This window comes from Diabrotica undecimpunctata, chromosome 2 (genome assembly GCF_040954645.1).
Source record: "Diabrotica undecimpunctata isolate CICGRU chromosome 2, icDiaUnde3, whole genome shotgun sequence".
Taxonomy (NCBI): Eukaryota; Metazoa; Arthropoda; class Insecta; order Coleoptera; family Chrysomelidae; genus Diabrotica; species Diabrotica undecimpunctata.
In genome coordinates, this window is record NC_092804.1 from 4146458 (window position 1) to 4172776 (window position 26319).

Below are 26319 nucleotides of genomic sequence, written 5' to 3' on the forward strand. Positions count from 1 at the left end.
TCATTTCATTCAGAATTGTAGTGTGAATTGTTTGAATCGGCTACTTATATTTTTTACGCGTTTCATTCGTAAAGAATATTCAAATTTTGAGTTCGACTCATTCTTATTTATGTAAATTGATCGGATATATTTCCATATATGAATGAATATGATGGGCTGAAGCGTGAGCAATAAAAAATTACAATTTTTCTTTCGATAATGTCTAAAGGACAATGTTACTTGGCATTTTTTTGATTTGATCTAAGTTCTCGTCACTTTCCTAGCCCCTGATAGACTATAATTAGTTTCTAAAAACTTTTAGCCAAAGCAGTTGGTAAAACAGTGAGCATGAATTAGTGAATTTTTAACGAAGAACTGAGTATTGACGAGAGACTAGGTGAAGAGATCTACTGGTACAATAAACGCCAGCTTAAAAGTAGAAGGTACCATCTTATCGGAAATCGACATCATTTTTACTTTGAATAGTCTTCTTAAAGTCCTAAAAGATAGTACTGATTGAATAAAGTGAAAAAGATCCGTTACACGGCTGATAAAGATAGTGCAAAATTATGGATATGAGAATTTTAATACAATAAAGAACTAAAGTGATGATTATATTCACGAAAATGTCAGCTATTTAGGACCTCTTTTAAGAAATGAAGAATATGAATTCAGCCCAGTTGATAATAAAGGACAAAGTTTATAATAAGAGAAGAGTTGAACGACGACAAATGTTCTGGTTTTAAAACATTAGGAATGAACCGAATTGCAGTAAGCTGAAGCTTTTATAAATACCTATTATATAGAAAACGTTACTAAAATAGAGATCTAACGTTACTCAATAATATGTAAACCAAACGGTCTACAAAGCCAAGGCATTAAGAAGTCTACTCTCTTCGCTAATGGGGTGGAAAAGTAAGCTGAAGTTCAAAACAAAGATCACAGTTGCAAACAGCATTATCCTGCCAACATTAGAATATGCCTCTCCAGCATAGAGACAGACCTGCAAAACAAACAGGGAGAAGATCCAAACAGTCCAAAACTCCATAATCAGAGAAGCGCAGGGAATACCAAAATACGTACCGTTAAGATACGTATGTCATCCTGGTGCAACTTATACGCACCCTGATGCGCATCGCCCTTCCTTCTGGAGCTTTAATTAAATTTGATTGGACGGGAGATCCGAAAATCTCATATAAAAGTTAAAACACCTTTAAATAAGGGACATTTCGGATCTCGAGGCAGTCGTTCTCTAGCCCTTTACGGGCGCTCCTAGAGCACTTTGCTCTAAGGGCTCTACGTATTTTCTAAAGACTCTGTGGCTGAGTTTTTTTACCAAATATTGTTGTTTTATTTCTTCGTCCTATAAGAACAAACAACAGATCTTGTCTTTTTCAAGACGAGATCCAAACAAAGAGCGTTCGGACTAACATTGCGCAATGTTGCGTAACATTGTGCAATGTTGGATAACAACTAGTAACTATATAAATTCCACATAGTTACTAGTTCCGATACGACACGTATATAGAGACTCAAACCAAAAGAAGATCCTACAAACAATAGACGAGAGAGTATACGAGATTTTCAACGACCTCAGAAACCATCCCAACAGAATATTAAGAGAGTTAACAGACTATGATGAAAACCTAAGGACGGTGCACAGACGGCCCAAACAACAACTAGCAGGATATAGAGTGGACCAGATGGATCTAAGAATACTGAGATAGCCATGTAACAGTCAAGGCAAGCGGTAAAAGAAGGCCCAAAAAAACCTCTAGAAGAATATACATGGGGTGTATGATGGCAATATACACCTGGGAATGGACACTTCTTAACATTTAAGTAAACATATATACGGGGTGTGTGAGAGCACCATACACTTGTAAATGCTCACCCCATAGTTAAGGATAAAAAAACACCTTCAGCCATTTAAATTCTCTGTACAAGTTCAATTAAATACCGATGCTTTCACTAAAACTAAATGAATAAGTATAAAAGGTTCATCAGATCTTTTACGCAGCCGCTTAGGAGTAGGCCCTTATGGTAGGTCACATAGAGACCCTATCGCGTACCTGAGCATCGAGACCAGGGGCGACAAACATTGGCTTGGTGGTTACACCACTAGGATGCCCAGCCTACGAGGAGTAGGCTGGGCATCCTAGCTAAAACAAAATTTATTTTGCCAAATCGGCGGCTGAGTGATAGAGCACACACAAAGTTTGGACAGAAAGTCATCAACTTAGGCGGGTGGCCCTCTGTTCGAAACACATATCTTTATTAAATCCCGAAGTCGTGCTAGAGTAGCTTATATATAGAGTCAGTAATGCGAATAGGGAGAAAAACTATCAATACAGATATTGTGTGCTATCCCTACAGATAGGTGGCCTAACCACAGTCATGAGAAACAGAGGGTGTTGCATTACTCAGGACACCCGAAGTAACTTTCAAGATCATAAGCCTACCGACGTAAGTCTCACGTTGGGGAGGGATAAAGGGAAAGCCTGGGGGTCAGATAGGTACCACTTCATAGTGAGGTCAGACCCGTTTGACCTTCGGACATGTGGATGTCACTTCATAATGGTATACACATGTTAATAGGGGCAGGGTTGATCACTATGTGCGTGTGTGTATGTGTGTGTGTGTGTGTGTGTGTGTGTGTGTGTGTGTGTGTGTGTGTGTGTGTGTGTGTGTGTGTGTGTATGTGTGTGTCTGTGTGTGAGAGAGAATATTCAAAAGCTTGTATAACATTATTACGTGAAATACACAATTTTTTCATAAATAAGACTGGGGCAACAATGCAGAATTTGCACTTCGTATATGCATATAAAAATTATTGAACGTATTACATACATTCATTGATAATAAACTTAATGTTGTCAATAATGATAATTAAATGGCGCGCATCGTGTTCCATCATTGCAAATAATATTATTATATCACTCTGTTTAATACTGATGTTAGAACAAAAATAAAACTGCTTTGTCAACAATATTTATCTTCAACTAAGACCCAAAATATTTATGAATATCGTTTTGTAATACAAATATTGTTTATTGGTTGAAGTATTATATAGTAAAAGGTAGGCGTAAAAGCTACTAACAAAATAAATGTCATGTGAACCTGAAATTAAAATCTGAAACCGACATTAAGTTCAGATTTATAATTCTTCAGTAATTACTTAAATACCGCCAATAACTAATGGTCTAACCGCGCTCGTACTCTTCATTACAGGATTTAGAAAATTATTGCTTCGTCGATATTGTTGCATCATGATATTCATGTAGTAGTGATTGATAACTAAAGCCCTTAGTCCCTGTTAGAAACCAGGCGATTATACGTCACTCTGGAGTAACCGATCTTCGCCATCTTCAGTGAACCTGATTGTCAGATAAGAAACAGTAGATACACAAGATACACTAGAAATTTTCACTTCATTGTAAAGTTTTTTAACTACCGTGTTACATAGCCAACCCCACAAACCAGAAACCTTCTAATGGAAAGAGGTTTTATCGCGGTTACCAATACGCTTATGAAATTAGAACTAGTTTGCAACTGGTTGAATGTGGAGATTTAAGACTCCACCTTGCTTATTTGAAGCAAAGAATTGAACAATTCCAAAGCCACCAATTGAACAACTGGCATCAGAGCATCAGGTTAAAATATGAAATAAACTTGCATGTTTTTATTTTACAATTATTGCCCACACAAAATAAATAAATAAATAACACATCAAATTAGGAAGAAATGTATCAACTAACCAAAAAACCTTTCAAGGTAGTTAATAGGATTTTTTTGTTAAATACAGGGTGTTTCTCAAAAAGGTATGTCATAAATTAAATCACGCGTTCCGGGGACAAACATGAATTGATTGAATCCAACTTACCTTAAAAGTGTACACAAAAAAAGTTACAGCCCTTTAAAGTTACAAAATAAAAATTGTTTTTTTGCATTATCTCCTAAGCTACTTGATATTTTGTAATAAATGAACACGTTACTTTCTTGTTCTGAAAGCATTTTTCATACAAAAGAAACAAGAAAATCTAAGCGCACACAAAAATTTTAAGGGGGGTGTGCAGCCCTAAATCCCCCCAAACTTTTGAGTATGTTCAAATAAAATGAATTTTGTGGCATCATTAGTTTAACACATTATTTTTAAAACTTTTTTGCCTCTTATCACTTTTTCGAAAAACTATTTTTTTCCTAGTTGGCCATAAAATTACAATTATTACTTTCTACGGATACGAAAAAACGACTCATCACCAAAGGACTTTCAAAGTTAATGTTTGTGCAAGAATTGTGGATAAAAATCTAATGGACCCAGTATTTCTTCCCAACAATTTAAATGGTGATAATTATTTGCAGTTCTTGGCAAACGATTTACAGGAGTATTTGGAAGAAATGGATATTGCAATAAGGCAAAATATGTGGTTTCTACAAGATGGCGCTCCACCGCATTACCGGGAAGAAGTCCGGGAATACCTTTGCAGGCACTATCCTGGTTGGAGGATTGGAAAGGGTCGTGACGCACCTATTTCTTGGCCACCCAGAAGTCCAGGTCTTAACCCCATGGACTTTTGCTTTTGGGGGTTTATGAAAGAGAAAGTGTATTTTATAACAATAGAGGACGAGCAACAATTGAGGGTTAGAATAATTGAAGCTGCAAATCAATTTCGTCAGAAAAATATGATTTTTCAGCGCATTCGGTTTTCCTTATTAAAACGATACCGTTTATAGACATTTTTTTGTACTTGTTAATTCATAAGCCATTTATTTAGTTGCACGTAATTTTTTAAAGGTTAATGGAAAGGGCCGTAACTCAATAAATGTTTTTTGAAAAAAGTGATAAGAGGCAAAAAAGTTTTAAAAATAATGTGTTAAACTAATGATGCCACAAAATTCATTTGATTTAAAAGTACTCAAAAGTTTGGGGGGATTTAAAGCTTCACACTCCCCTTAAAATTTTTCTGTGCGCTTATATTTTGTTGTTTCTTTTGTATGAAAAATCCTTTCAGAACAAGAAAGTAACGTGTCCATTTTTATTACAAAACGTCAAGTAGTTTAGGAGATAATGCAAAAAAACAATTTTTATTTTGTAACTTAAAAGGGCTGTAACTTTTTTTGTGTACACTTTTGTACTAAGGTAAGTTGGATTCAATCAATTCATGTTTGTCCCCGGAATGCGTGATTTAATTTATGACATACCTTTTTGAAACACCCTGTAGAGTTGAGCTCATCCAAAAAATTTCGAAAAATGCATCAAAACATATCGGTAAGTGGTCTACGGGGCAAAACAAGGTTTGAGAAACGCTGATATGAACAAATAAATAAAAGAGTTAATACGTACACATTAGCACATACACATTTACAAAAATTTATTTATGTGAACGTAAATTATCATTCAATTAATAAATATTGCCATAAATCGCGATCAAGGTCATTGGTTTGCATCGAAAATTATCATTTGCTAAAGATAGAATACATTTTGCCCAAAATGTAACGTAATTGGAGATTAGAAATATCGTACGAGATTGGCTCTCCATAAATCAGTTCTGATGAAAGTGTTTTCTATACGAGGACCGGAATGTAAGTTATTAATTACAGTAACGCCATTGTACAGACGTTAATCACACATAAGTAGTTGTATTTGATAGCAGCTCTGCAATATTTTATAAAATCATTTTTTTCTTGGTGTCAGATTTTTTATGCAGTTAAGATCAAATCTGACTCCGCGTGGCAAAGTGACCTGGTAAGAAATTAGATCAAAACAAAAAAGGTGTAACATCCTTCATTTAGTTTTATTAAAATCAACATCATAATTTTCTATTGTTTACTCTTTGTCCAATTACATTAATTTATATATTACAGTAGATTCAACCAATTTACATCAATGAGAATGATATTGGTCAAAATTTGGATTTATTAGATAATATTCAATTCGAATTTACGAGTGGCTTGGGTTTCAAAGAAGTCTTTGGCAGGATCCAAGTATTGTATCCAATCAAAATGTATGTATCTGCACAATTGATTTTAAAAAGACTTTTTAAAATGTCGAAGATTTACGAATACTCACAAATTTATACTGGCATCAAGTGGCAAAAATAAAAGTGGAACAAGAACTATCGGATTATATAAGTATAAAAAGAGGAGTGGTACAAGGCAGTAGCGCACAATTTGCCTCTGGGGGGCGGGGGGTTTGGTTGGTCACCGAAATTTTTTTTATGATGTTACCTTCATTTTGAGTCCTTAAAATGTGTAACAGTGTCGGAATAGGGTCCTGGGGGGGCGGGTTTTTAACCCCCCAAAACCCCCCACTGGGTGCGCCAATGGTACAAGGCTATACACTCTCGTAGGAAATTTTAGCTGGAAGTTTGCTACAGACCCTTAAAGAAGAAACGGACGATATTGGAATATGTCATTAGGATCACTTAAAATTATTTCATAAGAATATAACGCATTATATCATTGAGTTCAATGTATAATATATTGCTTTTTCTCTCCAATCTCTTACAAACTTTTTATTCGCTCCGTGCGTGACCATGATAGGGGTACCTTGAAACGATGCCAGCGTGCGTAGCGGCGAAATATGACAAAATTGGACACTATCTTTTTACGCATAAATTTTATCAAAAATGTGTGCAAATACACGTTGCGTATTTAGTTGTGCTAATAATAGCAAAAATAGTAAGTGTAGTTTTTATAGGTTCCCAAAGATTACATATAAATTAGAGAAAAGAAAAAGATGGATCCGTGCTATTAATATGAAAAAGGAAATATCACGTAACCTCATTTTTATGCAATTGAAATATTTAAATAATTTACCTTAAATGATATTTTATAAGGCTTCAAGCTAACTGCAGAGTGCCTGATGACTTTAGCTTTTATATCATAACTTTTACTATTACTGTTTTTAATTATATGCTCTTTCACGTGAAAAACTTGATTTGCCAGTACTAGATTTTTAACTTTTCTTTTCCGTTTGGGCTTAAAAAGATATATTATGATGAATTTTGAGAAACCCAGTTTTTAATACTACATTTATTTTGTACATAAACTGAAAAAATATAATTAAAAAGTTAATTATTAATAATTGTCAATTTCGCCTGTATTTAACAATGTCAAACATATGTCATTAATGTCATATGTTTAACCTGAAAATTGGTAGGTCCAAAACTGTTAGATGAAGGCGGTAGGTATCGCGTCAGTCACGCACGGAGCGAATAGGATGAATAAATTTGTTGATAGCGAATCACCTTGTTTTAACCCTCTATTCACTGTGAACTGCCTGAAAAGTTTTTTTTTTCGATTGTTATCCTATTTTTCGTGTTCCTAAGCGTCATCTTCACTAGCCTTATAAACTTTTCTGGTATTGCTTATATTCAGATTAAATCATATAACATTCCTCGGTTTATGGAGACATATGACTTTAAATTCAATAAATAACATAAATGTAATCCTAACTTTTGTTTGTAGTTGTTATTTTCAATTAATTTTAGTATGCAGTCTTCTTCTTCAAGTGCCCTCTCCGCTACGGAGTTTGGCAATTATCATTGCTATTCGTATCTTTGAAGCTGTTGCTCTAAATAATTGGTTAGATGTGCACTGGAACCAGTCTCTTAAATTGCGCAGCCAAGATATACGTCGTTTCCCCACGCTTCGTTTGCCCTGAATCTTTCCTTGGATAATTAACTGGGGCAATCGGTACTTTTTCTTTCTCATCACATGACCAAAATATTCCAACTTTATCTCTTGATGGTGATCAATAGCTCCCGTTCTTTGTTCATTCTTCGAAGAACTTCACTATTTGTTACTTTGTCTGTCCAAGGTATTTTCAAAAGTCTTCTGTATATCCACATTTCGAAGGCCTCTAGTTTATCAATATTGCTCTTCTTTAAAGTCCAAGTCTCTACTCCGGACAGCAGTATCGAGAAGATGTAGCATCTAACCAATCTCATTTTCAGGTTTAAGTTAATGTCATGACTTCCCAGAATGTCCTTCATATTAACAAAAGCAGCTCGAGCCTTTCCAATTCTAGTTTTTATTTCTTCTGTGATGTCATTGTTGTTGTTAACGCTTGTTCCCAAATATTTATATTTGTGCACCCGTTCGATTTCGTTATTGTGAATGTACAGGTTTGCATGTACAGTATACAGTACACCTTTGATACTCCGTTTTGCAATCCGACACGTTCGGTAGTCCGACATACCTCCCGTCAAGGTCGCCGCCGTGTCTGCTTGTACTGAAACTTGTCGCGACATGAATCTCAAGTTCAAAACGAAAGCACAAAACGCTGACTCTAAAAGATAAATGGGATATTATTAAGAGATGCGAGTGTGATAAACTCCAACTGCGATATCCTAGATTCTATGATACTGAACGAGCTATAGTGTACGACATGAAAAACAAAGATAAAATCGAAAAATTTATGAAATCTGTAGAGAATGATTCTAAGGACAGAAAAATCCTTAAAATGAGTGTCTATCCTGATGCTGAAAAAGCTCTGCACATATGGTTTAAGCAACAACGAAGCAGAAAAGCTCCTGGTGACATTTTAAAAAATAATGCTTAGTTTTTTCATCAGGAATTAACATGATTTTCGGGCTAGTCAAGGTTGGTTCGAAAACTTTCAAAAAACGGTACGGAATACGATTTTTGCAGATGAGTGGAGAGAAGGTAAATGCAGATGAGTCTGAGATATCTGAATTTATTCAGAATTTGAGCAAAAAGATCACCGAATTAGACCTAATTCCTGAACAACTTTATAACGCTGATAAAACTGGTCTGAACTGGCGCCAACTTCCAATAAAGACATTTGTCACTCAAACGAAAAAAAGTTTTTGGTAAAAAACTTCAGAAAGAACGTCTCACTCTCATTGAGAAGCTACATGTTACGTACATGTGGGAAAGCCGTGCCTGGGTGACAAAAGATGTTTTTCTGGATTGGTACAAAAATAGCTTTGTCCCACAAGTTAAAGATGAGTTAAGAAAAAAGAAACTGCCAGTGAAAACCCTCCTCTTGTTGGACAATGCTCCAGGACGTTCTGATAAGTAAGAATTAAAAATCGAAACTGCCGATGGATATATCGAGACAATGTACTTACACTGCATTGATTCTAGCAAAAAATACTATTGCATTGATTCAGCCCATGGATGAAAACGTTATTAAAACTCTCAAGGCATACTACAAGAAACAACTCCTTGTGAATATTTTAAGTCAACCTAATGCTGACATCACTTCAATTTTGAAAAACTTTAACATTAAAGATGCGATCATCAATGCTGCGTTTGCCTGGCTGCAAGTTAAGCCTACTACATTGATTAAATCGTGGAAGAATATTTGGCCCAACAACCCACTCCTTCCAATAGAAGTTAACAATGAATCCAATGACCAACCTGTGCAAGTTGTACTAGATGCTGCCCTTCAAATTTGCAACGATACGACTAATTCATCAGAATTAAGTTACCGGCCTATTGCCTTACTCAGCTGCTGTTATAAATTACTAGAACGACTTTTATATAACCGAATATGTAACACCATTGAGGATGCTGTACCAATTGAACAAGCTGGATTTAGAAGAGGACGAAGTTGCTGTGACCAAGTGCTCTCCTTAACTACATTTATTGAAGCTGGCTTTGAAAGACGCGAAAAATCTGCCATAACATTTATAGATCTCACAGCTGCCTATGACACTGTGTGGAGAGAGGGTCTTATTTATAAGCTGATGAAAATCATACCTTGCCTCAAAACTTGTCAGCTGATAAACAATCTACTGACTAACAGACTGTTTCAGGTATATATGAATGATGCACAGAGTAATTTTAGAAAACTTAACAACGGCTTACCTCAAGGCTCAGTGCTAGCTCCTTTATTATTTAACCTTTATACAGCAGATATACCTGAAACAAAATCGAGAAAATTTGCTTATGCTGACGACCTGGCCATTGGCTTCCAAGATAATAGTAAAGAAGCAGGAGAACGAGCTCTAAACGAGGACTTAACTACACTAAGTAACTATTTTAAGAACTGGCGCTTACGTCCTAACACAAGCAAAACTGAAACCTGTCTCTTTCACCTGTCGAATCAACTTGCGGGCGATACTCTAAATGTAACTCTAAATGATACACCTATCAAACATAACAACAACCCCAAATATCTAGGCGTCACACTTGATAGAACACTCACCTTCAAAAGTCATCTTACAAACGCAGCCGGTAAACTAAGAACAAGAAATAACCTAATATCAAAACTTGCTGGAACAACTTGGGGTGCTTCTGCAGATACTCTTCGGACCTCTGCTCTAGCTTTGGTTTTTTCAGTGGCAGAATATTGTGCACCAGTATGGCTAAATAGTGCACATACAAGCAAAATCGATGTCCAACTTAACCAAACCATGAGAATAATCACGAGAACAATAAAACCAACGCCAGTGAGATAGCTGCCTACTCTGAGCAATATTGCTCCACCAGATCTACGCCGTACAGCAGCATTAGTGAGAGAGTACCAGAAAATTGTAGCCAACGTACAATTACCAATACATCAAGATATCCCAGACATCTCAAAAGAGCACCAGCGACTGAGATCTAGAAATCCTCCAATACGATCTGCCCGAAAAATTGGTAATTCCTATGATATACATAGGCAATGGACAACAAGATGGATGCCAACAGTAGAATCGGACTATATTAAGATATCCACCCCAATTCAGGGTTTCATCGGATCAAATCTGCCCCGGTCCACTTGGGCAAGGCTTAATCGTATACGTACCGGATATGGTAAATGTGCTGATTCGCTGTTCAGTTGGGGTCGTGCAGAAAGTCCACAGTGTGATTGCGGACAATCTAGCTAGACAGACCATAAGCCATTGTGTTTCAGACTGCTTGAATCGTGCCTACCGTGGAAACCTCCAGGACTTTGCGGAATGTTCCCCAGAAGCAATTGAATGCCTATGTAAATTGGACATTAATATTTAGTGTCATTCATTCTGTCATCTTTAGTGTTTAAATAATATATTTAATATATATGTATATATTATTGTATTTGTATATTTATCGTACTGTGAAAGTCCATACGCTAAATAAAATCAGAATCAAGAGAAGCTTTACAAGAGTGAATTTTAGATGAGTCTCAATGCTGACATAACAGATGATGAAATAATTAAAGAAATGACAGAATCTGATGAACACGTGATCCAGGAAGCATTTGATGCGTTGATGCGAGTAGAGAGCATATGACTTTGAAAAAATTTTGATGTTAAAGGAGATACAAGAACAAGTAATGACAGACTGTCTAAACAAGAAAAAGCAAAAGACAATCAAAGATTTCTTCAAAGTGTGAGCACAGTACATATGTATTTACATACGTCCATAATTAATCTACCTTAGTTGCGGCATTATGTAGCGGCTTAGTTATTAGTACTTGTAATGTATATAAGTTATTATTTACACACTGTATGTACATTAAATTTATTAGCTTCCATATTTCTTCAATAAACATGTTTTAGTTAGCCGAAATGGGTGTTTCATTTGCATATTAATCTGGGTAGCATTTTACTAATAAAATTTAAGAATATTGTAGGCTACTGCTAGCAAAACAATGCCAAATATATAATCACTTTCGATAATCCGGACATTTTTGGTAATCAGACAGCCCTTTGGTCCCATACCTGTCGGATTACGAAGGGACAACTGTACTTATTCGAACAGTAGATTCTGGATATATTTCCTCTGACTCTTTGTACTTTTTTCCTGTTTTTCTTGCCAAAACGTTCCTATATTCTTTATCTAACCAGTCATGACATCTATTTATATGCACTCTTCCCATATGTGTCTGTTTGTATGATCTGACTATGTCTATTCTTCTTCTATTTCCTGGTTGGTAGGATTCTCTAGTCTTTTATTTATTTATTTCTCTAGTCTGTTTACTAAATCTTTCTCTTGAAGGCGCTTTAATTGGAATCAATGTATAATGGATAACTATAATATAACCGATTTTTAAATTAATGTGCTACTATAGTACCCTCGAATTAACAAGTTAAAAAAGATACAATCTATGACGATATAACATTACCTACTGACCTTATTTTTAGATCAATAGGGTTGTAAACAACCCTTCCCTTTCAAAATTCCGCACACAACCCGTTTGATTGTTAAGTTGGTACAGGTGTTCGATTTAATAACATGAGATTCATTTTTCTCCCATCACTTATTTAGAATCTGGAAGGGTGAGGATTTACAAAACTATTGGTTTGATAATAATAATAATAATATTATTAGACCAGTCGTCAGATAGTTAACCCCTAAAAATCATACGAACAAGCTGACTTTTGCCGAGAATATCAACTTTGAGACCCCAAAAAAATGCAAAAAAGTTAATTACAGTAGACTCGCGATTATCCAAGCTAATTGGGACCGCGCGTACCTCGGATACCGAAAAACTCGGATAACGCGGAGATCGGGTATTTGGTAAATTTTCCTGGCCATCCTTAAACCGTTTGTAAAACTCGGCAGCCTTAGCTTGAAGCATGGGGCCACTAATTATACTTCCCAACCCTTGAAGATTAGAAAAGCATAAATATAAGGCTTCAGAAGTTTGTTCGTATTATCCTTTCTTTATAGTTTTCCGCAACAAATAATTTCCACCACTCACGTTTTTATTAACCCATTGTTCAAGATCTTTTGGTTTAGGTCTCTAATCTCCCACAGTCACTTCTTCAACAACTAGGTCAACAGCAACCTTTTTTACTGACTCACCCTTATCCGAGCGTTTTATAGCACTTAATTTTGTTTCTAAAGAAATCACAACTCGTTTACGTTTTAAACTCATATTGCACTTCAAGTTACATAGAAACTACATAAAGAGAAGACACGAATGAACTTGTAAGAGCTTACAGTGGGACGAACCGAACAGCTAGCTTTGATCACTCAAACGGACGGGTAGGGAAGTGGGTGGGAAGGTGGCAAGTAGAAGCATAGGGACTAGAAGAATAACACTCGCTAGTGATCCATCTCTTCAGCGTACCAACAGCCAGCTTACACGCTTTCACTTGATCTCGCTCTCCAAGCTAATTTATTACATAATTTGTTCTTTTCAATTACTACCTCGGTTAATCCAGAGGCTCGGTTAGTCGGGACTCGGATAACCGAGAGTCTACTGTACTTTTACCCCCGGGCTTCCCCCTAAAACTCCCCTCGAGGGGGGTAAAAACGTAAAAAAATTGATTTACACAGAATCTGTACACCGTAGAAAAAAATATTTCAAATAAAAAATGTAGCTGAGATCATTTTAAACAAAAATGTTTATTTGTTGCATTTTGTGTGCCATATATGACGCACAAAAAAAAAATACAAAATACTAACCAAGTGGGATTTTTTTTGTATTTTTACCGTAATCTTGTCAAGTTTCTAATCGTAGATTTTTTTTAAATACAAAAATCATGCAGTAAGGGGTTAATACTTAGTTTGATTTTATTTTATTATTTGTATATGTGTAATTATCATACTCTTAAAATCCATACGCCAAAAAAATAAAATAAACTTTTGTAATGTATACGTATAAAAACAAAAATATTTGACTGCGAATTTACTGCACTAATATATAAAAATAACAAAATCCAAAACAAACTAATCATATTCCATAAAGGAAGCCGATTTTGTTCATTTAAAATATTCCTATCAGTCGCTTATTAAAATTTTAAATTGTGTGTCATTATTTGAATGGAAATTTACACATGATAAATAGGGAAATATATTGGAAGTGTTGGAATAACGTATGGTCCTAAAGTTTTGGGAAAAATTTCAAAAGCATATAACTCTGACCACAATAATCTTATATTTTTATTAATTTATTCAACAATTTAACTCAAATGACAGTCAAGGGACCATTATTTTCGATTTGCCTAATAATTCCCCTGACACGTTGCATCATCCTTTGGACGACCTCGGCGTCAATTTCTCTAATTATTTTTGTATATATGCGACGTCTTAACTGTTCCTGATTTTGTGCTTCCCATCCGTTATTATAGACTTTCCGACTTAATATTGCCCAGAACTCTTCAATTGGTCGAGCCTGAGGTAGGTGGGACACTCAGGTAACACTCAGATGGGATTCAGAAAAGGGCTGGGTACAAGGGAGGCTCTGTTTGCAATGAACGTTCTCTCACAGAGATGCTTAGACATGAACCAAGAAATTTACACCTGCTTTATTGATTTCGAAAAGGCCTTTGACAAAGTACAACATGAACCACTAAGACAAATTCTAATAAAGAAAAATATAGACAGCCGAGATATTCGAATTATATGCAACCTATATTGGAATCAAACAGCAAATGTGAAGGTTGAGGGTAGGCTAACAGAAGAAATTCAAATCCGTCGAGGAGTCCGGCAGGGATGCATCTTGTCGCCACTTTTATTTAATCTGTATAGTGAAGCTATTTGTGAACAAGCACTCGAGGAAGAAGATCTTGGTCTGATAATAAATGGTGAGACGATCAACAATATAAGGTATGCTGACGATACGGTTCTCCTAACGGGAACGATAGTAGAACTACAACATCTCGTTCAAAGTCTCAATATATACTGTAACAGTTACGGCTTGAAAATTAATTTGAAAAAAACTAAATTTATGGTAATCACGAAATCAAAGAACATCAGAGCTAATCTTGTAATAGACAATACAACGATTGAGCGTGTGTCCTGTTATAAATATCTAGGTGCTTGGATCACAGACGATACTGATCAAACAAAAGAGATTAGATGTAGAATAGAAATCGCTAGATCAGTCTTTAATAGAATGCGCAAACTCTTTTGCAATCGTGATATCAATATAAAGTTACGAATACGAATGCTGTGGTGTTATGTCTTTTCTACCCTGTTGTATGGAGTAGAGGCTTGGACACTAAAACAGTTGACCACAAAAAACATCGAAGCTTTCGAGATGTGGTGCTATAGGCGCATTCTCAGAATATCATGGATGGACCGCGTCACTAACACGCAAGTACTCCAAACTTTAGACAAAAGATGCGAAATTCTAAATGAGATAAAAACTAGAAAGATGGAATACTTGGGGCACATTGTGAGAGGTGAAAAGTACGAACTTTTAAGAAATATCATGCAGGGCAAAATTAAGGGCAAAAGAAGTGTGGGAAGAAGAAAAATATCGTGGCTTCGTAATCTACGTGAATGGTTCGGGTGTAGTTCGATTGAACTTTTTAGGCGCGCTGCTAACAAAGTCGCAGTGGCCATGATGATTTCCAATCTCCGCTAGGAGTGGCACGAGAAGAAGAAGAAGAAGAGGTAGGTGGGGGGGATTGTCTGCTTTCGGTACAAAGGTAATGTTGTTAGTTTCGTACCAGTCCCTTGTGATCCTCGCGTAATGACATGAAGCAAGATCTGGCCAAAAGACTATTTGATCATTTGCATGATGTGTGTTCACAAAGTGAAGCAATTTAGAGAGACATCTTTGAATATAAATATTTGCGTTTAAGGCTTCGCCTCGAACAACACCAATGTAGGGCTGTGAGATAAAGCCAGCCTCAGAAATTGTACACCATACCAAAATTTTGTCCTCAAATTTTTTCTTACTTTTGAATTTTATTTCATCAGGTACATTTTCGTAATCGTTCGTGTAAAACCCATCGTTACCCTTCATCTCAGAGTTGGACAAAGTAAAATATTTTTCATCGTCCATCACGATCAACTTGTTGACGAAATGCACTCGCCTTAACGAGCGGCAACATCTCGGAATTCTCTCTAATTGATCCTCTGTGTATTTTGGAGCTTTCCTTCTTTTCCGGTAGATAATATTGTTACTTGATAGGGTCCTGTATACTGTAGTCTTTCCAACATGAAATCTTCTGGCCAGTTTTCGCTGTGAGACCCCAATTTTGTTCTTAGCTGCTTCAATCAGTCTTGCCTTTCTTATATGGTTCAAAATCCGCGGTCGGCCACTTTTACGCAAGTTAACACATGGTATCCCTTCTTCACATTCTCTGATTGTGCGATAAATTGTCGATTTGCTTATGTTTTGATCTCGATAAATATTAACAATATCTCGCAATTGATATTAACAATATCAATTTTATAAGACATTTTGCAGAGCACAAACCAAAATATTCTGCTTTGTTTATTAAATGTCAATAACTGATGACATTTCAATTCCATTTCCTTCTTTGTTAAATGCATTTTGCTTCTCAATCAGACCAGGTGAAATTTTTACCAAAACTTTAATACCATACGTTACTAAGAATTTGAGCAGACAACATACATAAATGTATGGATATGATAATTTTGTTTGCTCTGAGCAGTTTTCCTAGATTGTTTAGCTGGAAAACACGTCTTCCACCTCGTTTTATTTTCCCTGCATGATCACCTGGAGCAGTTCGTAGCGCCCATCTCTCATAACATGGCCCAAATGTTGCAACTTTATAATTTTGATAATGTTAAGGACTTCTTTTTTTTTCATTGTTTCCAATACTACGTGGTTTGTATCTCTGTTCACCCAGGTTATTCTAAGCACTCTGCTGTACGCCCACATTTTGAAAGCCTGCAATCTATCGGCGATCTGTTTCTGTAGCGTCCATTCCTTCACCCCATATAACAGCACAGAGAACATATAATCCCTCAAATGTCTAACTCTTAATCTCTATATTGTATCATCCTCCATTCCAGACAAATAGACAAGCATTTGTTCGCTCACTACCTTGTGTTAAATTTTTCACATGCGAAAAACTATGTTGTATTTTATGCCGTAATAACTCCTATCATTCTCCACCTCAATTTTAAAATCATTACGCTACTCCAACCCTTAGTAATAATTCCTACTCCCACTTCAACCCCACTCCTTTCACTCAAACGAAAAAGACTCTCCCTCGACTGTTGACTGCCGCTAGTCAATAAATATTCTCATTGGCAAGTATCAACAATATGAATTATGAAAAATGAACTTGATTAAAAAAATTGAAAAATCATGAAAATAGTAATACGGAAACATATGCAATCTATCTATAAACACCATGAATGGGCATCTTATTTAAACTTAAAAGATATCCCCAAAGACAATCGTCAGTAAACATTTGCTGTACTCTTGCATATTATGGCAGATAAAAGAGAAGTTTATTAAATCAAATTTTCCTAGCTGTTGGATGAGAAGAGCACTATGGCCTTTTAGATCTGAAGATCTAAATCCATTAGATTTTTTCTACTATGAATTCTGGAAAGAAAAGGTTTTTTCCGAAGTTTAGAAAGATTTAGTAGAAGAAAATCAAAGAAACTGCTTCTTTAACTTTCTTTCTTTTTCTGTCCGTTTCTTTCAGGAGTTATTTTCCTTTTCCATATTAATACCACTCGTTGATATCACTATCTCAAGATGAACAGTTATTTATGACTCACGCCGTTCTTTTTCCAAGTCTGACTTCGATCTGGATTGTGTTTTATGGTTTGGATATCCTTACATCCGAACATTGATAGAGACATGCAAGGAATAGACTGCCTTAGCCTTTGTTAATTATCACAAGACCTTTGACTCTGTTGAGCTGTGGGCCGTATTCGAAGCAATGGATAGCGCGAGGATAAACTAGAGAAACACTAAATTAGAAAATAATTGATGAGAACACAAAATTTAACAAAATATATATTCAGAGACGACTTAGACAAGGTGAAATGAGTTCTTTGAAGTTATTTACATTGGCTCTAAAAGACGTTTTTAAGCAGCTTAACTGACAGCAAAAAGATTTAAATATTGACGGACGATCTGGGTCATCTTCGCTTTGCGGACGATATTGTCAGAATTAGTAGCGAACTTACCCAGCTACAAGAAATGCTTTCAGAATTAAGAAGTTTTCAAAAAAAAATAAATCTAACAAAGACCAAGATTCTTACTTTAGAGGAAGTACCAGTTACTGTGGGGGAGAAAGTAATGGAAAGGATGAGAGAATGTATTTACTTAGGTTATCTAATAAAGTTGAGCAGATAAAACAATATGCGGAAGTAACATTCCCATACACCTCAATGCAAAAGTTTTTAATTCCTGGATCCTTCCACTGATGACTAACGCTAACCATAAAAGAAGAAATACGTAGAAGAAGAAGAGTAGAGGATGCTTCATTGAAGTGGTCTTCTGAAGTGGAAAAAAGACGGTAAGATAATGGCACCACGTAGCAAAAGACACATTTAAATGGAAACCACTCCCTTTGGGAGGCTAACGTTTAGGACTGGACAGTCAAGAGCTGTTGAAAGAAGAAAAGATATCTTCACTTATGTTATTGCATATTCAAGAACTATATTGTACGATTCACAAATGAATATTTCTAAAAAGAACATTTCTAGAGACAAGCAGTCTGACAAATACATCAAAATATTGTTGAATCTTTTCGGTACATTATTCCACAACGTAGATACAGAATTATATGATTTAATAGCAGTAAAGATGGCACTTATTGACTTTTCTTAACTGTGCTCTACTTAAAGGCTTAAATTTGATTGTCTAAAGCTTTATCTATATACGAAATTTTTTGTTCAACCATTTTATTTCTTGTTTAAAAAATAGATAGCTGTGTTATATTTTTAGACTGTTTAAGCTAATATTATGAGATTGATCCTTTGTTTGCAAATGTTGGTTTGTGTATTTAATACAAATTGCGCAGTGTTTTATGCATATTATATGTATTTCATATAGATGGATTGTATGCTATATTTTATAATGGGAGAAAACAATGAAGGAAACATTGATTCAGGAAACAAATCTTTAAAAACACTCACTATATATTCAGTGTTTCATTAAAACTAAATGCCGTACTAAAGTTACGTGTTCTTCAATATTTCACAGAAGAAAATAAAATCAACATTGGAAGGCACTCAATAAAAGTTTGATACCAAAAAACGAAATGTTGCGAAGAAAAAAACTACAGACATGATTAAACTGCTCGTACCAAAACCAAACGAAATACATTTTGAACTACTAAACGTACTTTTGAAAAAATCACTCAATCTTGTAGGGATATTATTTAATTTATTCTACCGGAACAGCAAAAATCACATGAATTTATTAATTTTTACTACTGTTTGCTGTTGCGCTACCGACTAAGCAAAATGCCAAATATTTTAGCGAATGCTGCACAGTCAGTCTAAAAAATCATGTTTTAGAAGTATGTTTTAACATCATACATCTCAATACATGGGTAAAACTCAGTATCATTTCAGAAATGGTATAGGTCATGCAGGGATTTGTGAGCTGACTCTCAGAGACAGAGTCATAAAGGAAGAAATGAGAACAGGCGTTACATATGTCATACAGCGCACAGCATAGTTGAAGTACAGCTAGGTAGCCATGTGACCAGAATGAATGATGGGCGGTGAACGCAAAATGATGGACGGTGTGTCTCCACAGTGTGGAGACGACGAGTTGATAGAAGAAGCAGTGGTAGACCACCTACACGATGGACAGACTACGTCAAAAGAATCGTTAGGAATTGGCTGCAAGAAGCTCAAGACCGACACAAATGGAAGAAATTAGGGGGAGCCTATGTTTAACTTTGGACGCAGAAGGCTGGATGATGATGATGATGAAGGATTTGTTCAGCATGCAAGTCTAGTTACAGAAATATCGAAATGTTTGTAGATTTATTCGCATATTTAATAAGTCGAGAAGTCATTCGATTCTGTCTAACACGGAACCCTTATCGAAACACGACCAAATTAAAATCTAGATCAGATAGGTATAAGAATAATAGTAAATTTATACTGGCATTAGAAAGCAAAAATAACAGTAGGCACGAACATATTAAAAGAGATATTCGTGCGTGGACTCCGACATGTCTACATGCTGTTATCTCTCTTAACTTGTACTCTAAAGAAGTATTCCACCAAGCATTTTGTAAAAACAAAAATGTATAGAAGCAGCTGTAGAAGCTAGAAGCTTTAGGAGAACAAATACTAGAAGTAGTACAAAAGAATAGTGCAGTGAAGATATTAGAGTAAAGTTAGCAAAGAAAAAACGGACACAACATATGGCTAATCACAAAAAAACACAGAAGATCGGAAATACTACACAAGGGGCTGTAAATATGCCAAAAAATGCAGTGCTGAAGGTAAAAAATGAAATATATGAAAGTATATGTAAACAAATAGACTAGACTGTCATCGAATGCCATAGTCTGTGGACTAGTACGCATTTCGATGCGCATCGCCCCGCCTCGAATTTTCCCATTGGCTCTTGACCTGTAAATCCCTATTTATCGCTCGAACAGCGCATATAAATATTGGCGATTTTCAGGTCAGCCAAGTCAGTCCCTCACGGGCTCTCCGAGAGCTTAGTGCTCTCGGGGCTCTGCTTCCTGCATTTATTTTCCATACTCTGTGGCTGAGAATTGTTTCAACTTAACTTGGTGTTTTATTTCGACGAAGAAATTGTCATGTAAGAAATATCTTGCCTTTTTCAAGGCAAGACACCGAAATATTTACAAGTCCATAACCCGAAAATGGACTTAAAGTAGAGGAGCTCTCGACGTTAACTCCGAAGCCCTCTACAGAGCACCCAGGGATTTCAGAAGATGGTTAGACCCTTAATTGTTCCCCCGAGGTGACAAGACATAGGCTTGAACAGAATAAGCAAAGCGTAGAGAATAATAAAATAACCAAGAAAGGATAGAAAGTAAAGAGTTCATATCAGCCTAATACCGCTAAAAGATTTGAAAGATTATTATCCAAATCTATTGACTAAGATCGTCCACGATTTCATACTGAAGATAATCTAATGGACTAATCCATGGACTAGAAATTAATCCACCATCAGGCTCCGTTCCACATTCGATGGAATATAAAACCAATGGTTAACTACACAGACTACACCATTTAATAAATAACTACGAAATCTAACATTTTTTTAATACTAGGGCCTTTTGTTTTAACCTTTAGTCATCCTGTACAGGACTTGCTGTAACATAGAGACAAGTCTATCTATTTATTGAATAAAATGTTTGTTTACATTTTTTTTTGTTATGCTTTGATCTCTCTTGTGATCGTTCTTGCTAACATTTTTTGTCTTAGAGATTAGTCGAACTACTTCCGAGTATCTAGCCAGGGTAGAGATATCCATGATTGGTTGATCTTTTCACGATTCTGTCACGAAGTCAATCGTGGATTTTAAAAAGGTAAAAGTAAAGACAATGAAAAATGGACAAGCTTCTATACCTACAGGTCTCTCCATTGAACTTTTAAAGTATGGATTGGACTAGCTACTGCAACTATTCGCTTTTATGTTTAATTGGTTTTTGAGAATCGAAGAACGTCCATCTGATTGGAAAACAGCCTTCGAATCAAACATCCATAAAAAGGTTGATAGAAGAAAGTGCTGCAACTATAGAGGTTTAAGTGTAATAGACTCTGTTTCTAGACTTTACGGCAAGATTATAAAAGAAAGAATAGAGGATCAAGTTACGGCAGTGGAGGGACAAAATGAATTTCGTGCAGAAATGTCTTGTTCTGACAACTTTTTGCCTAAAACAGCTTGTAGAAAAAATAACAGCCAAAAACTTAGCTATGATAGCACATCCATTAGTAACCCAAACAAAGTCACTAAACGAAGCTGAAGAGATTCTTATGGAAGACCTAGAGTTTATGGGAAATTACTTTCAAAAATGGAGACTTCGCCTCAATGCCTCGAAGACCGAAGTAATATGTTTCCATCTAAACAACAATCTGGCGTAAAGAACCCTTAACGTTCACTTTGATAACACACCACTCAGCCACAATAAACATCCAAAATATCTAGGCGTTGCCTTGTACAGAACGTTAATCTTTAGAGAACATTTAAGTACAGTTGTCGAGAAGCTAAAAACCAGAAATAACATCATTCAGAAGCTCTGCGGCACAACATGAGGGGCATCTGCATCCACACTCAGGTCTTCAGGCCTAGCTCTTGTTTATTCCGTAGCTGAATACTGCGCGGCAATATGGATCAACAGTGCTCACGTTAAAAAGATATATGTCCAGCTAAATAACACCATGAGAATGATCGCTGTAGTAATCAAATTTACACCATCACATTGGCTACCAGTGCTGAGCGACATTCCACCACCACATCTTCGCCGACTCAATCTGCTTACCAAAGAATATAACAAGATCCTTAGCAACACGCCGCTGCCAATTCATAACTATATAGAAGATGCAAACAAAAGTCGACTGCGCTCCAGAAAATCTCCAATACAAACTGCAGAATCAACCGCAGCCACAGGGTTCAACATGATCAAATCAAATGGATCCATGAATGGTCGACTGCTCAATCAAATACAGTCATACCTTACATCCCAGGGACACCTCCTGTATTTGACCCACCACGTAAGACCTGGTGCACACTTAACCGCATCAGAACTCAACATGGTCGATGCGCAGATATTTTGCACAAATAGGGCAAGCTACCATCACCGTCATGCAGCTGCAGCGAGGTAAAATCTATCAAGCACATAACGGAGGAGTGCCACTAGCGAGCATACGAGGGCAGTTCATAAGACTTTCTGTTTGCGACGATCGAGTCGATTAACTATATAAACAACCTCGTATAGACTTTTGCCTATAAACTGGGAAGTATTTTTATATCGAGTCAATTTTAAATTTATTGTAATATCGTAGATGTGTCGAAATGCCATAATAAAATTGTGGATCAAAGTTTCTATGACGTCATACGTTTTACGGAGCACTGGCAAACTGAAAAAAATCTAATATTTGATGTACGAATCCTAATGTTGGCAAATGACGAAGAAAGAACAGAAAAACTGGAATGGGTAGAAATGGACTATCTAAGAAGATCGAGGAACAGAAAGGATTTACAATACCGTAGATACAATACCTTTTCTGGTACGGGTATGTAATACAAATGGAAGAATAAACTATGGCAAAAATAGATTTTAACCAATGTTCCATGGAATAGAAGGAGAGGAGGAAGACCAGTATTGGAATGGAGAGAAAGAATCGGAGGAATAATGAGAGGTAGAGACATAAATAAGGAGGAATGGACTGACCGAAAAAAAAGATGGTGATTGAAATGCGGGATACGGTAGAGGCTTTAGAATCACCATAGATATATATATATATATATATATATATATATATATATATATATATATATATATATATATATATATATATATATATATAGTCATATTTTCAGTACAAGTATACAAATTAACTCGAACCATATTCAACAAAAAACTAGCAACTTCAAAAAAAAAACACACAAACGGTTTGTCTTCGAAAACTCAGCTGAAAACCACAATTTGAAGCATGGACAAGATAATGTATGCTACAATATTTTAACTAATTTACTGTACTAAATAAATTATTTAGAACCAGTCATTTAGTGTCATTGATTAATTTCTTTATATTAAATAATTTTTAATAGTTGATAAGAGCGCTAAAAATAATTATAACCTAAAAAAGCGAGTCAACCAGCATGAATTGTCGAATTCTAGGAATTAAACGAGTATTTCGTAGAATTTGTGCACCGTATGCGCGTATATGTATGTTTGAAAATCACTTGTACAAGGTTTCATATAAAAGAGATGTTAAAATTTGCTTATCTAACTTCCCCATGATATATATCTGGAAAATCCAGGGATACTTGCTTGTAAAACTGGGAAATAATGAACTTTGCACTTACATAGACACTTTGCACAACGTAACCACTAACAAAACGGCACAAAAATCCATTTTTTCGTCGATTAACTGCACTACTTTGGGAAAAGCATGTAAGCTCGTTTGTCTTCTGCTAACATTTAACTTTATCTTACAGTTACGTCACCAGATAGCGTTAAATTCCAAAAACACTTCGATATAACAACGTTTGCGAGTTTTAGCACCTTTAATGAGACTGGAAGTTGAAAGGTCCTGACGTTTATGGTAGTAGAGTTCGAGTACGAGCACTATTGTTTGTTGATTCGATGTAAAAAACTGCATTTTTGACTTGACGTGCTTTATAAATATTTAAATAAGGTTATCAAGGATTTATCTGTTTTATAACTAACTGTTATATTATACGAGATAATTCCGAAACAATGCAGTTAACTTTTAAGGTCATTACTCGACCCCTAATTTGATGTACAATGTAGGAAGTACTAATAGAAGATATTTTACTCGATAGTAACGTTAAGTGGTTGCTTTCTATTGTTGGCGATACAGTAGATGCCCATTGACCTTACTTACATAGTGTGTTAAGAAAAGTACAGTGAATAATCAAACTAATAAAGTCACATTAATAACAAGAAGTGGATCACTGAATTCTGAAAAATCGACATTTGACTGGTGCCAATCTCAAAGAAGAGCTTAGAGAGGTCCGATGTGTGGTTACCAGCATTTGGACAGCCAGAAGGAGACTGAAGGCAGGCAACCTGACACTAAAAAGAGCACCTAAAAAAGTAGGATCTGCCTACATGGCAACGACACGTGGCGTCGAGTCTATAGAAGGCCAGGAGAGCGATTTGCTCAATGTTGTATACAAAAAATTGTCATATGGAGACTGTTCTTGTATGCTTTGGGCAGGCATTTCCGTGGATGGTAAAACCGAGTTAGTTTTCGTGCCTGGTGGAGGACGTGAAGGAGGTTTAACCGCGGCTCGTTACATCAGAGACATTTTGTCACACCACTTTCCTATCTATAGCCGGTTCACAATTTGTTGATAGCTCACTACAAGTTTAACCCTAATTAGAAAACTGAAATACAGAGAGGATGGGTAATACGATATAATAGTAAAAACCAACCTAAAACTGACGGTTTAAGACGTTTTCGACTAACCCACCTTATATCTGAAGGAATACAATACCTTATAATCCTATTACGGGGGTATTTTGAATGGTAAGAGATGAACGACCAGTGTCGTAGAGTATATGATTGAAACATTTATTTGAACTAAATAAATATATTTTTTAAATTGTACTTATGTAAATTGTATTTTTTAATAAAACTTATTTATTTTATTCAAAAATAAAAAGTTTCTTGCCATTTGTAAAAGATACATTTATTTAATTAAGGAAAAAGGCGCCAAATGTCGCCTGGCAAAATTTCCAATGTGTTTTAAATGTATCCATTATTTTCGAATCCGGAGAAAATTAATAAATATTTTTGAAAAATTTAAACGCAGAATGAAAGATTACATTATTACTCAGGGCAGAAAGTCCCTGAAAACTTCTACAATGTTTATTTTAATATGTTATGTAACAGGGGTGAAAATAAAAGAGAAAATATAGTATAATTTTTAATTGAAAATATTGCATGCAAAATAAACTTTTTATTTATTCTAAAAAATATTTCATTCTGCCTTTAAATTTTTCAAAAATGCTTTTTAGTTTTCTCAGGATTTGAAAAAAAAATGGATACATTTAAAACACATTGAACATTTTGACAGGCGACATTTTGCGCCTTTCCCCTTCAATACCTTACGATTACAACTACTATTACTTACCTTATATAATTACGATTAGAAAACTATTCAAATTCAAAATAAATAGGATCAACTTCGGAATCCGAGTCGTCTTGAGGTTTAATAATTAGGTTAATAATCTCTACGGCCGCATCAATTATGTTATAAAGATTTTTTGTTTTTTTGTTCTTCTTCTATTACATGTCTTACTGCATCTTTCCAGTTTTGTTTTGTAATATGTTATAAAGACTCCTATAACAATTCACGTACAGCTTGTATTTTATATGACGTATTTTTTCTAGCCACATAACTTTTCATTTGTGCCCAAATGAGTTCAATTGGATTTATTTCGCAGTGGTAGGGTGGAAGTCTAAAGACTGTGATGTTTCGCCTTTCCGCCATTTTGTCAACTACGTATTTTTTTGAACTTAGATTTGTGTTGCCGGGCAATTTTTAAAAGTTCTGCTTTTACCATTCCATCTTCGTAAGGCAGATACTTATTCCGCAGCCAGTCAAGAATATCCTGTTTCTTCCACGCATTCGTTAGAAGTCTTTCTACTAGTCGTGAATGGTAAGGTGCATTATCTAATACTATAATTGAATTTGGTGGTATGTGTTCAATCATTTGCTCAAAATACTCTTCGAAAACATCAGCTGTCATCTCCTCGTGATAGTCTTTTGTGCTTTTGGAATGAAATTCCAACAAACCATGCTTAACAAATCCATTTTCACTGCCAATGTGAGAAATTATTAATCTACTGCCTTTACCAGAAGGTGGGGAGATACCAGTAGACCAACCTTCCATAAAGGCTTGCCTGGAGCTTAATATATTTTTATCTGACCAAATTTTTTTTAGAGTATGACCTGAGTTTACCCACGTTTCATCCTGGTAGAAGATGGGCCTTTCTTCAGCCCGGAATTTTCGTATGAATCTTAGATAA

General features: G+C 35.6%; 1 protein-coding gene across 1 annotated transcript in view; it reads right to left on the reverse strand.

Annotated features, from left to right (window-relative positions):
• LOC140434105 (uncharacterized) overlaps positions 1 to 23908 on the reverse strand; it is a 36582-nt gene extending 12674 nt beyond the window's left edge. Inside the window, exon 1 of the mRNA XM_072522137.1 lies at positions 23624 to 23908. Within this exon, the coding sequence (XP_072378238.1) occupies positions 23624 to 23673 (50 nt within the window). The 5' untranslated portion in view covers positions 23674 to 23908. The remainder of the gene's footprint in view (positions 1 to 23623) is intronic.
• Between the last annotated feature and the right edge of the window lie 2411 nt (positions 23909 to 26319).